This window comes from Pseudopodoces humilis, chromosome 10, assembly GCF_049639895.1.
Source record: "Pseudopodoces humilis isolate 2021_Gansu_Grassland_sample_001 chromosome 10, ASM4963989v1, whole genome shotgun sequence".
NCBI lineage: Eukaryota > Metazoa > Chordata > Aves > Passeriformes > Paridae > Pseudopodoces > Pseudopodoces humilis.
In genome coordinates, this window is record NC_142209.1 from 3551931 (window position 1) to 3564898 (window position 12968).

General features: G+C 44.9%; 1 protein-coding gene across 10 annotated transcripts in view; it reads right to left on the reverse strand.

Moving 5' to 3' along the window:
- RASAL2 (RAS protein activator like 2) overlaps positions 1-12968 on the reverse strand; it is a 160523-nt gene that overhangs the window by 20883 nt on the left and 126672 nt on the right. For all 10 annotated transcript variants that reach the window (XM_088060159.1, XM_014257577.2, XM_088060155.1 and 7 more), the window contains 4 exons: positions 6987-7140; positions 5336-5434; positions 3978-4532; positions 2038-2182 (listed from right to left, as the gene is read on the reverse strand). In XM_088060159.1, coding sequence (XP_087916285.1) covers positions 2038-2182; positions 3978-4532; positions 5336-5434; positions 6987-7140 — 953 coding nt within the window. The remainder of the gene's footprint in view (positions 1-2037; positions 2183-3977; positions 4533-5335; positions 5435-6986; positions 7141-12968) is intronic.

Below are 12968 nucleotides of genomic sequence, written 5' to 3' on the forward strand. Positions count from 1 at the left end.
AACAGAAACTGCTCACATACAAACCACATGAAGTTGACTTCGTCTGACAAACTGGAATTTGCTACTCAGTGGTTTCCCTCCTCTATATGCAGGCGTTCCAAGTGATTTTTAAACTGTTGGGTGTTTGCTAGGAGAAGCCCTTTATTCATTGGCTTAATGATTCAATGTCTTTCAAGTTCATCTCCTCAGATGATCTCGCTGGCTCTGAGCTAACACAAGGCTTGTTTGTGCAAAATGGGTTTGTTTTTAGCCTTTGCTTTCCTAAAACCCCTTAAACACCTCTCAGCCCCTTCCCAAATCTCAGCTTCGTGTTGTTGCAAGCAAAGCAGGCACCACATTTTCTTAATTTCTTTTTTTTTCTTGTGATGCAGTCCAAAACATTCCTGCTGAGGGCATCTAAATGCCTTACTTGCAAAACTGCTGGCATCACTTTTGTTGAGCCAATTCTGTTGTAACTCTTGTTTACTGGATAATATTTTTTATCCTTAAACATATTTGACAATTACACTTTGTGCCCATAAGACCTCGCTATAATCAGATATAAGATTCCCTTACATAGCAATGTTACATTGCTAACACCAACCATACAGGGCAGCTGAGTAAAATGACATTTAAAACCTGACAAAGAATTATGATGGGGATATTGTCATGAGCAAAGTTGCCCTGAGCTGCAGACAAGCTGGATGGCCTTAGGGGCATTTTCCATCTCTCCTGCCTATAATTTACCATCATCACTCAGTGCTAAATGATGTATTAGAAGTCATTAATGTTAAAATATTTTATGCAATTACTGCACATTAAGGAGCATGCAGTCAGCTATAATGGAGTGGCCCCACAGCTGATGTTCAGCCTGCTGGGAAGTACAGCACAAAAGTACCAGGCTGCTCGTTTCTCCGTACCAGGTGAGAGCCTACAACTGTGACTTAACACTCAGTGGTTCCACCCAGGAGAATAAGACTACCAGAACAGGCTCCTTACACTTCAGAAATGGCCAAAGTGGGTATAATCCCAGAACTGACTACACTAACCCTTGGAGCACTAATTTAGCCAGCTTGATGCCTTGCCAGTGTCTGGGATTGCTGAGGACAAGCAAGACTGCTGGGAAAGCAAGCTGCTTGGCTATTTTTTCCTTTTTGTGAAAGGATGTGGTGTGGGACTTGGCTTTGGCCTGATCTTGCTTCTCTTGTATCAATTTCCAAAGCTTTCTTCATCCCAGAAACAATAGGGGGTGGGTGGCTCATTGTGCAGCTGTGGATAAGGGAGATTGTGCAGAGCTGCTGAAACCCGACTGCGGTGTGTCTGTAGAACTCAGAGAGCCTGGGTTTGGTCCCCTTTACTGCCATCTTTGTGTGGCCAGGAATTCCCCAGGCACTGGCTTAGGACTAGAGCAGAACCTTTTGCTGGAGGGGGAACAATAACAAAATTATCAGAGTTCACCCTGGCACATAACAGTGGCCATGAAGACCCTGTAGGGAGAACGGAGTAGGAGATCACAGGATGGCCAGGCAGTTTTAATGAGTCAGTGAATAATGAGCACTCGGGATAAACACAGGCAAGAGGCTTCCCAGACAGGATGCATCTTCATCTCCTGTCCTGGGATGCTCAGCAGCTCTGCAGCCTCACTCCCTGGCCTTGTTTCTCAATTGACTATGTGTCCAAACCCCTTTTTCAGGCCTATTTGTATATCAGATCGAACAACCACCATTGCTCACAAAGAAATTGCAGTGTTGTACCTCTTTATCACACTAGAGACACAAAAGAAAGTTACACAGAAAAACAGGACATGGTAACACAAACTTGAAGAGGGTCTCAGCTACATCAATATGAGCTTGCCTTGCCTTGGGTGCTACTCCTGCAGGCACCAAAGAGCACCTGCACATGGAGGAAGGGCATTGAGAGCAAGACTCCGCTATCAGTGCGTGAGACACTCGGGCTGAGCGCTGAGGCAGCTCCTTCCCATCCCACATTCCCAGCTGCAGCCACAGCTCAGGGTCAGCCCTTGCTGTGCAAACAGGCGGCAGACAGGGAGTTTCTTACCCAGTGCATCCTGGAGGTACTTCTGTCCTACCAGCTTGAGGTATTCCTCAATAGCTTTGGTAGCAAGTGTGTTCTCCCTGAAGATCAAGACGTCATGTTCGGCACAACGATCTACCTCAGCCATCACTAAATCTGTCAAGAAGTCCTGAGGAAAAAAGGTCAAATGGCAAAGGTGATTTTAACCAGCTCAGTCCTGCCAGGCTAACTGCAGAAGCCAAGAAGGAAGGATATTTCAGGATAATAAATAATTTCTCAGCCTGAGACGAGGGGTGCAGCTGCTACATGAAGTAAGAGCTGAGGATATAGCCAGGGCTCCCCTTGGGTTTATTATATTTAGAGAATGATACAGATCACAAATTATAAAGGGTGAAGCAAAAGTCTCTAAAAAAAAACCCCTTTATAGCCAAGCTTGTGTTTCAGTTTATCTCCAGAACAGAACCTCTCACCAGTTTGTTTATCAAAGGCTTTGTCTGCTGAAAGAAACTGTGCTATTATATTTATCCTTGTCTTTATAAGGAATATTTCTTACAAACATGGATTTAAAAATCCAAATTGGAAGTGATGCACAAGTTATTACAGCTTGATGATATTTAAATAAGAAGAATGGTTTAATAAATTAAATTCACAAACCAAAAGTACTTTAGGATTTGGGGGAAAAAAAAAAAGTTAACATTCAACTTGCTTGTTATCTACGTGGCTTAACTTGAACTGTATTCAATTGTCCAGGCAGGAACTGTCAGCAAGCTTTGATACAGAGAATAACCTCTTGATATAGGTTCTAATTCTACAGTAATACTTATTTCCTGAAGTGGTAACTTCATGTGAGTCAATGACATTTAGTACTCTTGGTTTTCAGTCAGTTATTGTTGGTTTTTTTTCAACAAGAATTCTTTTCACCTGGCACAAACTGGGAACATCCAGCTGTATCCCCATCAGCAGAAGTACGAGCTGGAAATACCCTCTTAGGAGCTTTATGGCAGCCCAAGCCACCTGGTGCCTCCCGTAAATAGAGGTTCAAAACTTCACACACCAGGAATGCAAAGTTATAACACTAATTTATCAACTTGCTGCAGCTGGCACTGCAGCAATCCAGAGCCTGTTTTCCACCAGGGTTTCAACATAATCTTAGCTACCAGCTTCTCTCATCAGATAACTAAAGGTTAACGTGTTCCTGTCACACACACTGTCACAGAGCACCAGCCATCCCGAGATGTTTTCAAGGGGCACGCGATTATGCAAGCAGAAAAGGACCTTTTCTGGAATAGTTAGATGAGGCTGTCCCTTGGATGGTGTTTACAGCCATCCTTCCACATCTCTAGCCCTCTGACTTGTGCTTTACTTGCTCTAGCTGTTTTCACTGGCAGAAGCTGTCTCCAGCGTGGCACTACTCACACAGAGCACCTGGCAGGCAGCAGCCAGATAGATCAATGCGTGCTAATGCTTCCCAGAACTTCCCACGACCTGCAGGATGCTCTCCCACAATCCATTTGAAGAAATCAGTGTCCACCCAGAAGTCCCAACAGCATCCTTGGGGCAGGTGGGATCACCATTAACTCGGTATAGATCCCCCAAATGGCTGTTCAAAGGCTGAGCAAATCGATGCCAGCATTGATCAGCTGACTCAGCGCTGACTCAGCGCCGGCACCCGCTGCTCACTGTATCACAGGCTTATTTATAGAAGCAATTCTCCAGTTTACCAACCTCTTGTTCACTTGTCTCTTAACCTACATCCTGATTTTAGGAATGCAAGGGAAGGTCCCTGAACGTTCAAACATAGCTGCTAAATTTTCAGAGTAATGTGAAGTTCTAGAGTCCTCCTGCTTACTGTTAGATGTAAACAACATCTACTGCTGCTGCTTATTGTCATGGGCCCCCCAGTTTCCACCAGGAATCCCTTATCAGCAGCCAGAGCCACTCCAACAGGAGTCACCTGTGCTTACCTTGGCTCTCCCAGTGCTCTGAAGAATGTGCACCAAGGCAGAAGCCATCTCTTCCTTGTTCTTGACACTGATCACAGGTTCCAGCACGGAGCACAGCAGGGCGTAGTTGCTGGTAACATACTCCCCAAATTCTTTGTACTGCTCCATGGGCAGGATGCTGATGGTCTGGTAACGGGATTTGATCCGGATGGAGGGACCCCCTGATTTGCCTTTGTTGGCTGTAGGGGTGCTGACTGGGTACCATTTCTCCACAAACTGGCGACCGCTCACACTGGCTGTGGGAATGTTGACCAGGCCAATGTAATTGTTCTTGTCCTTTTTCTTTTTCTTCTCCACGTCCTTGTAGATGTGAACTGTGATGCTCTGAATCTGCGGGAGAGTGTAGAACTCAAAGTGCTCTCCCCAGAAAATGTTATCTGCTTTTGCTTTGCTGGTGGTGCGGGCATAGAGGGTGTCATCAAGGCACAGCTCACAGAAGTATTTCTTCTTAGGGGTCAGGTCCTTGGCCTCTATGATCCAGAGGCAAAGCACGTTTTCAGCTCGACGGCAATTGTCCTGTGCAGGAGAAAGAGATCAGTTTAGCTTCGAAACCCCTAAAAGTTGAATATTTCATCTTCTAAAGTAGCAGCAAAAGGGCCGGCTTTTTCTGTCTGAAGTAAGGACAGAGTAAGAATTCAGAATCAGATTGTCTGACCCAGAGAGAATTGGAATCTCTAGAAAACTGGACATTTTCTAACACAGAGGCAAAGGGCTGTCATTTGTATGTCAAGAGTGTGGGGACTGAATATTTTTCTTCTTCAAAAGATGTATTTGAAATGCTTTAGAAAACCAACACCCTGCACAAGAGCCTGTCCAAAGCTGCCAGACTGGTGAGGAATCCCAGAGCACTGTTAGCCTGTCCCTGGGAGGTAGGAAGGCAGCTATGGAGTGACTTATCAGATATTTCCAGCTGACCTGTAACTTGATTCCCTGTCTCACTCTGGCTTCAATTTGTTTAACGTTGGTTTTTTTTTGCGTTTCCTCCCCACGCTTATCTCTGCCTCTAGATTAAAACACGACCCTTATGAAGCTGTGCCCCATCCTTGCCGGGTGCATGGCCTCAGAAATCCAGCCTGCATCCCAAGCTGGCGCTGGGGCAGGGACCAGGAAACACGCTGGTGTGTATTTACTCATTAAAGGTTTGACCTACTGCACTCCCTGCAATAGCACACGGCAGCTTTAGACACATGGATGAGCGGACGGCTCCCCAGACTAAATTAATTGAGGATGCATCTGTGGGAAGCCCTGGTACACTGGACTAAAATCCAATCATACCACCTCCATTCCCCCACTAATCTTATTTCCGCAGTTTCTATTACCTTCATCGGCTGCGATAGTCTGCGTATGTTTTCCATCCACCAGTCCCTCTCTGCTGCAGAGGAACAACTGAAGCATTTACTGCCTTTGGAGTAGGTTACCTGGAATGAATAAATGACAGGCTGAGTTCAGGCAAGCCTAGGAGACATGGAAGAGGCTGCAAAATGCAAGGAGGAAGATAAACAATGCTTGAATAACAAAGTAAATATGAAAAAGGGAGGTAAAAATACAGTGGCCTAGAAGGCAGAGAGGATAAAAAGCCCACAAAACGCAGAGAGCAGACGTTTGAGGTTATATAAAACTGGAGAAACTAAAGAATTTATATAAAATTAAGAGCACCGGAGGCTCCTCTTAAAGACTTTTAAACAAAGCTTTAATCAGACAGTAAATCTATTCTGTTTTTAAATAGCTGTTAATTGATCTGTGGCTATTAAAGTTTGCCGATTTCCCCTCTAAGGCCCAGGGGCAGATGATTTGGTTACCAACAGTGTAAAGACAGACAGAACAGATAATGCATTAACATAAGGCAAAACACACTGGACATGATGAGTTCAGTAAATCCAAAATATTTCCAGGGGTCCATATAAACAGCCTAAACAAACTGAGGGAGTTGTGCCCTGCTCCAGCCCTGACAGCTCTGCTTTCCCACACCAGGGAACCACCTCGGTTTCCTCCCCTCTTACATGGCCTGACAAGCCTCATTTACTCTTTCCATTCATTTGTGTTCACAATTACAAAGCAGTTTGAGGGAACAGCCTCAGAGCTAAGTTGATGCCAGTGTTTTCCACCCAACTCCCCAAGCCTAAGCAAGCTACAAAGTGCTTCCAACCAGAAGAATGAGGCTGAAGCGAACAGGAACAGTTCCTGGATGCATCCTGAGGGACCAGAGCCTGATATGCTGGTTTACTGCCAGAATTTTCCAGGATGTAAACAGATCTTTGTTCCAGAAGTTTAAACACATCTGACTAATCCTGCTGGAGACAGAGTGACCTGCCCCTGCCATGACAGGTGACGTGGCCTCAGCTGCATCCAAACACACACGGCTCCAGTGTTGGAGCTGTGATGGCAGGACTGTGCTCACACACACGGTTTCTGCCTGTTCCTGGAGCAGAGCTTGGAGCCACAGCCTGCAGCCTCTGCTGAAACAGCAAAGGGATCTTTGGATTCTGCTTCATGGTGCAATGGACACGTCCACAGCCACTGAAGCTTCTCCTCTGGCAACTGGAGAGCTCTGAGCTAATGGAAAGAGGCTCTGACTGGAAAACTCATTTCTTGGTTACAGTAAATTTTCTAAATTCAATTTTAGGTGACTTTAGAGAGGGTTAACAAACAGCTAATGTACATACTATTGCATGCCCATTGTGCTGTATGTATCAACCATACATTTGCACGCACACTATAAATGCTTAGATATTTATCAAACTGAAGAGATTTTTCAATTAGAAGACCCAGTAATTGAAAAAGATTTCTCTCTGTTCAGTGACTGATGCCATTAGCCTCAAGGACTTAAAAAGTCACAAGGTGGCTCAACAGCCCCCACCCAAACCTCAGCAGTGGCAGTGGCTGCTGCTCTGTTCTGCAGTCCCCCAGTCCTGGAGCAGCATTCCCCAAGGGTTCAGGACTGGCAGCTGCCTGTTTGGAGCCTGTCCCTACCTCAAAGCAGAAGTCTCGTCCAAGGATACTGTTGTGAAGTGGTTTGACAAAGACTGCTTCTTCTGCCGCAAAGTCCAGAGTCTCTATGGTGCTGGCTTGGTTCAGTAAAGACTCATGGGAACGGGACTCCTTCAGCTTGGGCAGCTCACGTGGTCTGTAGGACAAGGAGGAAAGGAAATGTCTTTTTTTTTTTTCTCACAATTACCAAAAAGAGCTGGCAAGATCCCAGAGAAAGCTGCAGCTTGTCTTGGTGCTTATTCAGAGCAACTTCTACAATTAGTCTGTAAACCTTATGAAAATAACATTAGGCCAGTAACTCCAGACTCCCAAGGGAATATCCAGCCTAGGAAGTCCATTCCCACTGACCTAGAAATTATAGCTGCCAAGTTGTCAGTGAAAGAAAAACAGCAAAAAAATCAGAACTTAACTGCTGAAATTTTTTTTAAAAAGCCCATAGGTAGCTTTGGATGCAATACAGAAAAGACTTATTACTAGCTAGATTAGGACACAGTTGTTGTGTATTAGCAGCAAAGAGCACATGGATCCCTAAATCTGTAACCAATGCAGAATGAGGATTACTCATTAGAGCAGATGACCCTTCACTATACACTTGATTTTTAACCTACAAAGCCTTTACATTAAAGTCAAATACAGAAATTCCTTCCCACTTACAATTGCTCAAATCAGTAATTTTGCATTTTCTTTTTCAGCTGCTTCTTCCAGCTTGGATTTTCAATTTTTTGGATGCTTTCTTTCTCTTTTAACTTCTCACTAACACATACTGCTTCTTCTTTTCAGTGGATTGTCCTGTAAATCCCTGAGCTCCACCAGAGCTGAAATCTCCCAAATTCACAGCACCTTTTTATCAAGGCAGTTTTCTCTTTGTCCCCACCAGTTCTTGAACAATTCTCAAAGACATTTTCCTCCCTCCATTATGCCACAGCTTTTGGCAATCAACAGTGGCATTCTCAGATGTGTTTTAACGCTTTCTGTACTCTCCCAATATGATTTAATGCATATTAAATCATATTTTATGCACATTTGTGCATAGTGGGGAGCTCTGCTGTCAAAGAAAACTGCAAAATGTGCCAAATTTAGAGATGATGTGGCTTCACCTCTTCTCCTTCTGCCTCCAAACTGACACCTGCCCTAGAGGCTTCTGCAACAGTCACATAACACCTGAGGCACAACTTGCATCTCAAGGTAAACACCGTGTGCAAACACATCTTGTTTTTCCTGTGGCAGGAATTCAGTCAAATCCCTCACAGCTGACCAACAAGGAGGAAGAGCACAGAGTCCCAGCTTAGCAGAGAAGGAGCTGTTGACCTGGCAGATCTGAATTTTGTTAAGATATTAAAGTCCTTGTCTTCAGTGATCCCTGAAGGCGAGCCCATAAACGTGGCTGCCCATCCAGCAAGCGTGACTGGGCACAAGGAACAGATGTGGAAGTAGAGAGGCATCAGCTCTCTACACATCACTCAGAGAAAGACAGTGCTCCTGTGCTCGTCCTCATAGTATTTCCTCTTTTATTCAATTCCCAGTATCAAATGGAAAATGTTAAAAATGTTATTTGTAAAGGAAAGAAAAGAACAGCTACCTCTAACAGCTTCCCTAATTTTGAAAAATAATTAGTTTTTGTACACTTCCCTCACATGTACAAAAAAAAGTTCCTCACATTCTTTATCCTTAGCAAAATCAAATTCCTCCTACCTATGAGCAATTCTATAGGGGAACTCAGAGGCAAAAACCCCCCCAAACATTTGGAAAACGCATCTTAACAAGGCTGCTTAACAAAACCTTGGGTACCACAAAGAATACAGGCAATGCAACAAGCAGAGCTCACCCGACTGCTCTTTTGTACAGCATGAAACGCTGAAGGTATTGGAGCAGATTCACACACAGTAAGATTTATTAAACAGCGAGGGAGAACTTTGTTCCCATTTAATATATTGAATGACCTGAGTGCAGGCAGCAAAACCCTTTGATGAGAGGAATATTCCAAAGACACTGATTTCAGATGCAAAGCAGCAGCAACCCTGGTAGGAGTGTTGGCTGTGCTTTGTTCTAACAGGTTCCAGCAGCAGCTGAACCAACGCAAAGCCAAACCTCAGCCATGTATAATTGAGCACTCGCTGCAGTTAAGGTAGGGCAAGTCTAAAATAAACACACCACAATACGCCACTTTAATGTCATCTCTGCAAAATCCTCTCTAATTTCTCCTCTCAAGAAAGCACTGCTGAGGTCACTTGGCTTCTGTCCCTGCCTCAAACTCTGAGCAATTCCTGTCCTTACAAAGTACTGAGAGCCTGCAGCCAGCTCCCGGTCAGTGGAGGAAAGCATGGAGTGAGCAGAACAATGGGGAAGAGGAGGGAAAGAGAAATAATTACCTAAGAAAGGAGGAAAAAAAAGAAAAGATATTTTGCAAATTCCAGGTAAGCAGAGGCTGCGCTTGGAGCAAGACAAGACAAGCAGACCTACACGAAACAATTGTACAGCCACTTAGCAGAGCATCCCCAGATCATAGCGGCGCCACATGCCACAGCCCTTCCCTCCAACCTTCCTGCTCTGGGCTACATCTCACACAACAAATCCTGCTCGCAGAGGAAGAAAGGCACAAACAAATCCGAGAGGAGTTCTTCCTCAAGCCTCAGGTTACAGATTTCGGAGGAGCACCGTGCCAGGCAGATAGGCTGGGGCCAGGAGAGCAGCCAGAGCTTCGGGGAGGGAAGCTCCCTCCTTGTCAGCTGCGCTCCCACCGGCCCCACGGTGCCAGGAGAGGCTCCTGCATGCTCCTGGGTTGCCAAGGCACAGCATCCCCTAAGGAGATTAGGGAGGGCTGGCAGCCAGCAGAGGCAGCAGGCGAGGGGAGGCTGCTCTGCAGGCGTGGCTAAGGTGACCTTCCCTGATAGAGAAGTTCCTCCTTGTCCTTTCCTACGAGTTTGATGAGATCCAGACATTAAAGGCAACATGAGAGAGCAAGGAGTCTTCCAAGAAAGCCTCTGAACAGCCTGTGGGAACAGGGCAGGGGCAAAGGCAGGTACACAAAGCAGATGTACCCCAAGCCTGCACATCCCATCTTCCAAGTCACACCTTTGAGGAGCTTCTCTTGTGCTCCACTGCTCTTCTGACCAGGGGACTGTGAGAATTTGGGTTTGTTGCAGAGCAGCTGGAGCCCTGGTAGTTTTGTTGACTCAGGGTCCCGTGGCAGACAAATGTCAGTCTGTTCCAGCAATCCTTTGATGTTACCTTATTTAAAACAACTCAATAAATTGATTAAGTAGCATAGAATTGGCACTTTATCTTCCACAAACATCAGAACATCCTCAAGCTGTTGGTTAGATGCAACCATATGCATTTACAAACACAAGTACATGCATTTGTGAGCACCACAGTATAGATTTCATCTATTGATAGATCTGCAAAGCAAATCTTTGACTTCTGCCTGTATCAGCAGCATCCCAATCAATACAGGCAATAATTGTACAGAAATAATACTTCTCTGCTGCTTTAAAGCCTCATGTGGTATGCTGAATCTGTAACAAGTAAAGAAAATTGCTTGCTGCCTTCCTTTTGGCATAGGTGCCACTAATTCATGTCCCAGTGTACAGCAAAGGGGCTGGATTAACAGGGTCCTTCCTGTCTTAGGTAGGAAGCTACTGGGAAAATGAGTATTGCTCAGACTCTGTCAGCAGAGGAGTAATCCCAGGGAAGCAGATTACTGTAAACAGGAAGATCTCACATGCAAAAAGTGGGGGAAGGGTTGTTTGTACAAATCTGTTTCTGTTAAACAGCTCCATTAACAACACAAATCCTGATTTAAATTACAACTAACCTCCCATGATCAACTTTTTATCCTGTTGCTTTTTCTGTCTATGCCTGTTAACAGCGGAGGTTGCAAAGGAACTACATGGGAGTTCAGACAGTTACCAAAGCACCACTCAATTCTAACACATTCTTCATAATTTCTTTCCCATAGGAAAAATAGAGAGAGGAGGAGCATGTCAGGCAACGTTTTAAACTTCTCACCTCTTTTTTCACATGTTTTGGAATACTGGTCTTCAGAGCTGCATCATTTCCTTGTAAATCAGAGCCCAGACAATGCCCTAAACCACTGACCTGGCAGCAGCATGCCACTGCCACAGAAAAAGAGCCCTCCAACCACCCCATCTTGCTGGCCCAGCCCCAAGCTGACCCTCTCTCCTTGCACACCATAATTCAGTAATTTTCCATGACAGGAAAATCTCGGTTGTAAGCCGGGAACCAGAAACCTCTGGCTTTCAGTGGCTGCCCATGGCACACAGCAGCCTATTAGCAAAGTTCTATTATATTCTACTGTCTATAAGGCACGTAGAATAAAGGGTTAAAATCCTAATTGCTCTGGTTATGAAGCTCTCCTGCTGATTTTGACCTATTTAAAAGCCAACCTACAAGGCACAAAAGACTTCCAATTACTGAGCTTACCAGGGAGAGCACTGTATTACTTGTAAAACAAGCCTGTGGACATCAATAATCCAAAAGATGAAAAAAAAAAAGTTTAAAAATGAACTTTCCTTTGCCAGACTGGTGTGAAAGGAAAGAACTCAGCCCAAGCACCCAGCTACAGCCAAGTCTCCAGCTGGCCTTACACCAAGCTGTTCATCTGCATGCTTCAAATAATTCCAGCAATCCCCATGTGCTGGGAGACACTCCCCAATAGCAGAAAGTCAAATTCAATACTTAGCCACTCTGCAAAGTCACAGGAGAGAGCCTGGACTGGAATGCAGTGAACTTTCTGCTGCTCTCCAAGCTCCCAGCCCTGTGGAACAGGACCCTACTGTCTCCAGCATCACCTGCAATTCACCTGTGCTTTGCCAGTGCTGCAGCACCAGGTTTTTCCCTGTCCAAACACTCCTTTTGTAGACACCACACCCCTCTTCATTTTCCAGCTGCCAATTATCTGAACATCCTATTACTTGGTCAACAATTCTACAAGTCTAACCAGTTTTATTATTATTTTATTTTTTTTTTTTTAATCAGAAACTTGGGGTAACTTATTTATCTGCAAGTTACACTCAGGTGTGATTAAATGCTGGGTTTCTCTAAGTATATTGTTCTAGTCTTCCCTTGAGATTCTGGTCTTTTCTGGCAAGGTCCTACCCAAAGCCTCATTGTTTGAATCCTGGATTTGCAAAGCCCTTCCCTGCCTGCCTGCTTTCCCTGTGGATCACAGCTTGTCTAACAGACACCTCTCAGGGTTCAGCCAAGCAGGCTGCTGAATTTCACAGCTGGAGAGTTCTCCTCTCTCCCCTGGTCTCTGCTATTAACGTTTCCAATCGGTTTGTTTTGATGGAGCAGAAATGCTTAATTGATTCAGTTTCATTTCCCTGCTAAACTCAAGGTGAACGCTACATGGACGAGCCTGGGCTTTGCAGAGAAGCATCAGCCATTAAGAAATATGTATTTATAAAGGGGTCAAGTGAGCTTGCAGGTGGGAGAGAGCAGCCCAGCACCAAGGGGAAGGTTTGTGACAAACACCGGGATCTTGTTCAGTTTTCAGTGAAAAACCAAACAACCGCTGAAAGAAATGCATTCACCAAATCAGGAGTGAGGAAACAAACCACTCCTCCCCTTTGCCCACACTCCAGTGTGCTGATAGCATCAGATATGCTGAATGAATACAAGCTGGGAGTGAGTCAAGCCTTAATAACACATTGTGTAACACAGATTTCTATCCTGACAGCTAAATCAGGGTGAAAATCCCCCACACTTTTTTTTTTATTTTTTTTTGAAAACCGGCATTAAATTAGAACGAACACAAAAAACACGGCAGGTTTTGCTTCTATTATTTACACGACCCGTGCTATTTTCTCACTGCAAAGAGGCGAGGAGGGAGGGGCAGGAACTTACCGAAAGTAGAAGAAGCTGTGGCTGGAGGAGTGATACCGTTTGACCATGAAGCCCAGAGCCATGGCTACCTGCTTCCCTGTGCCCCGCCGGAGCCCA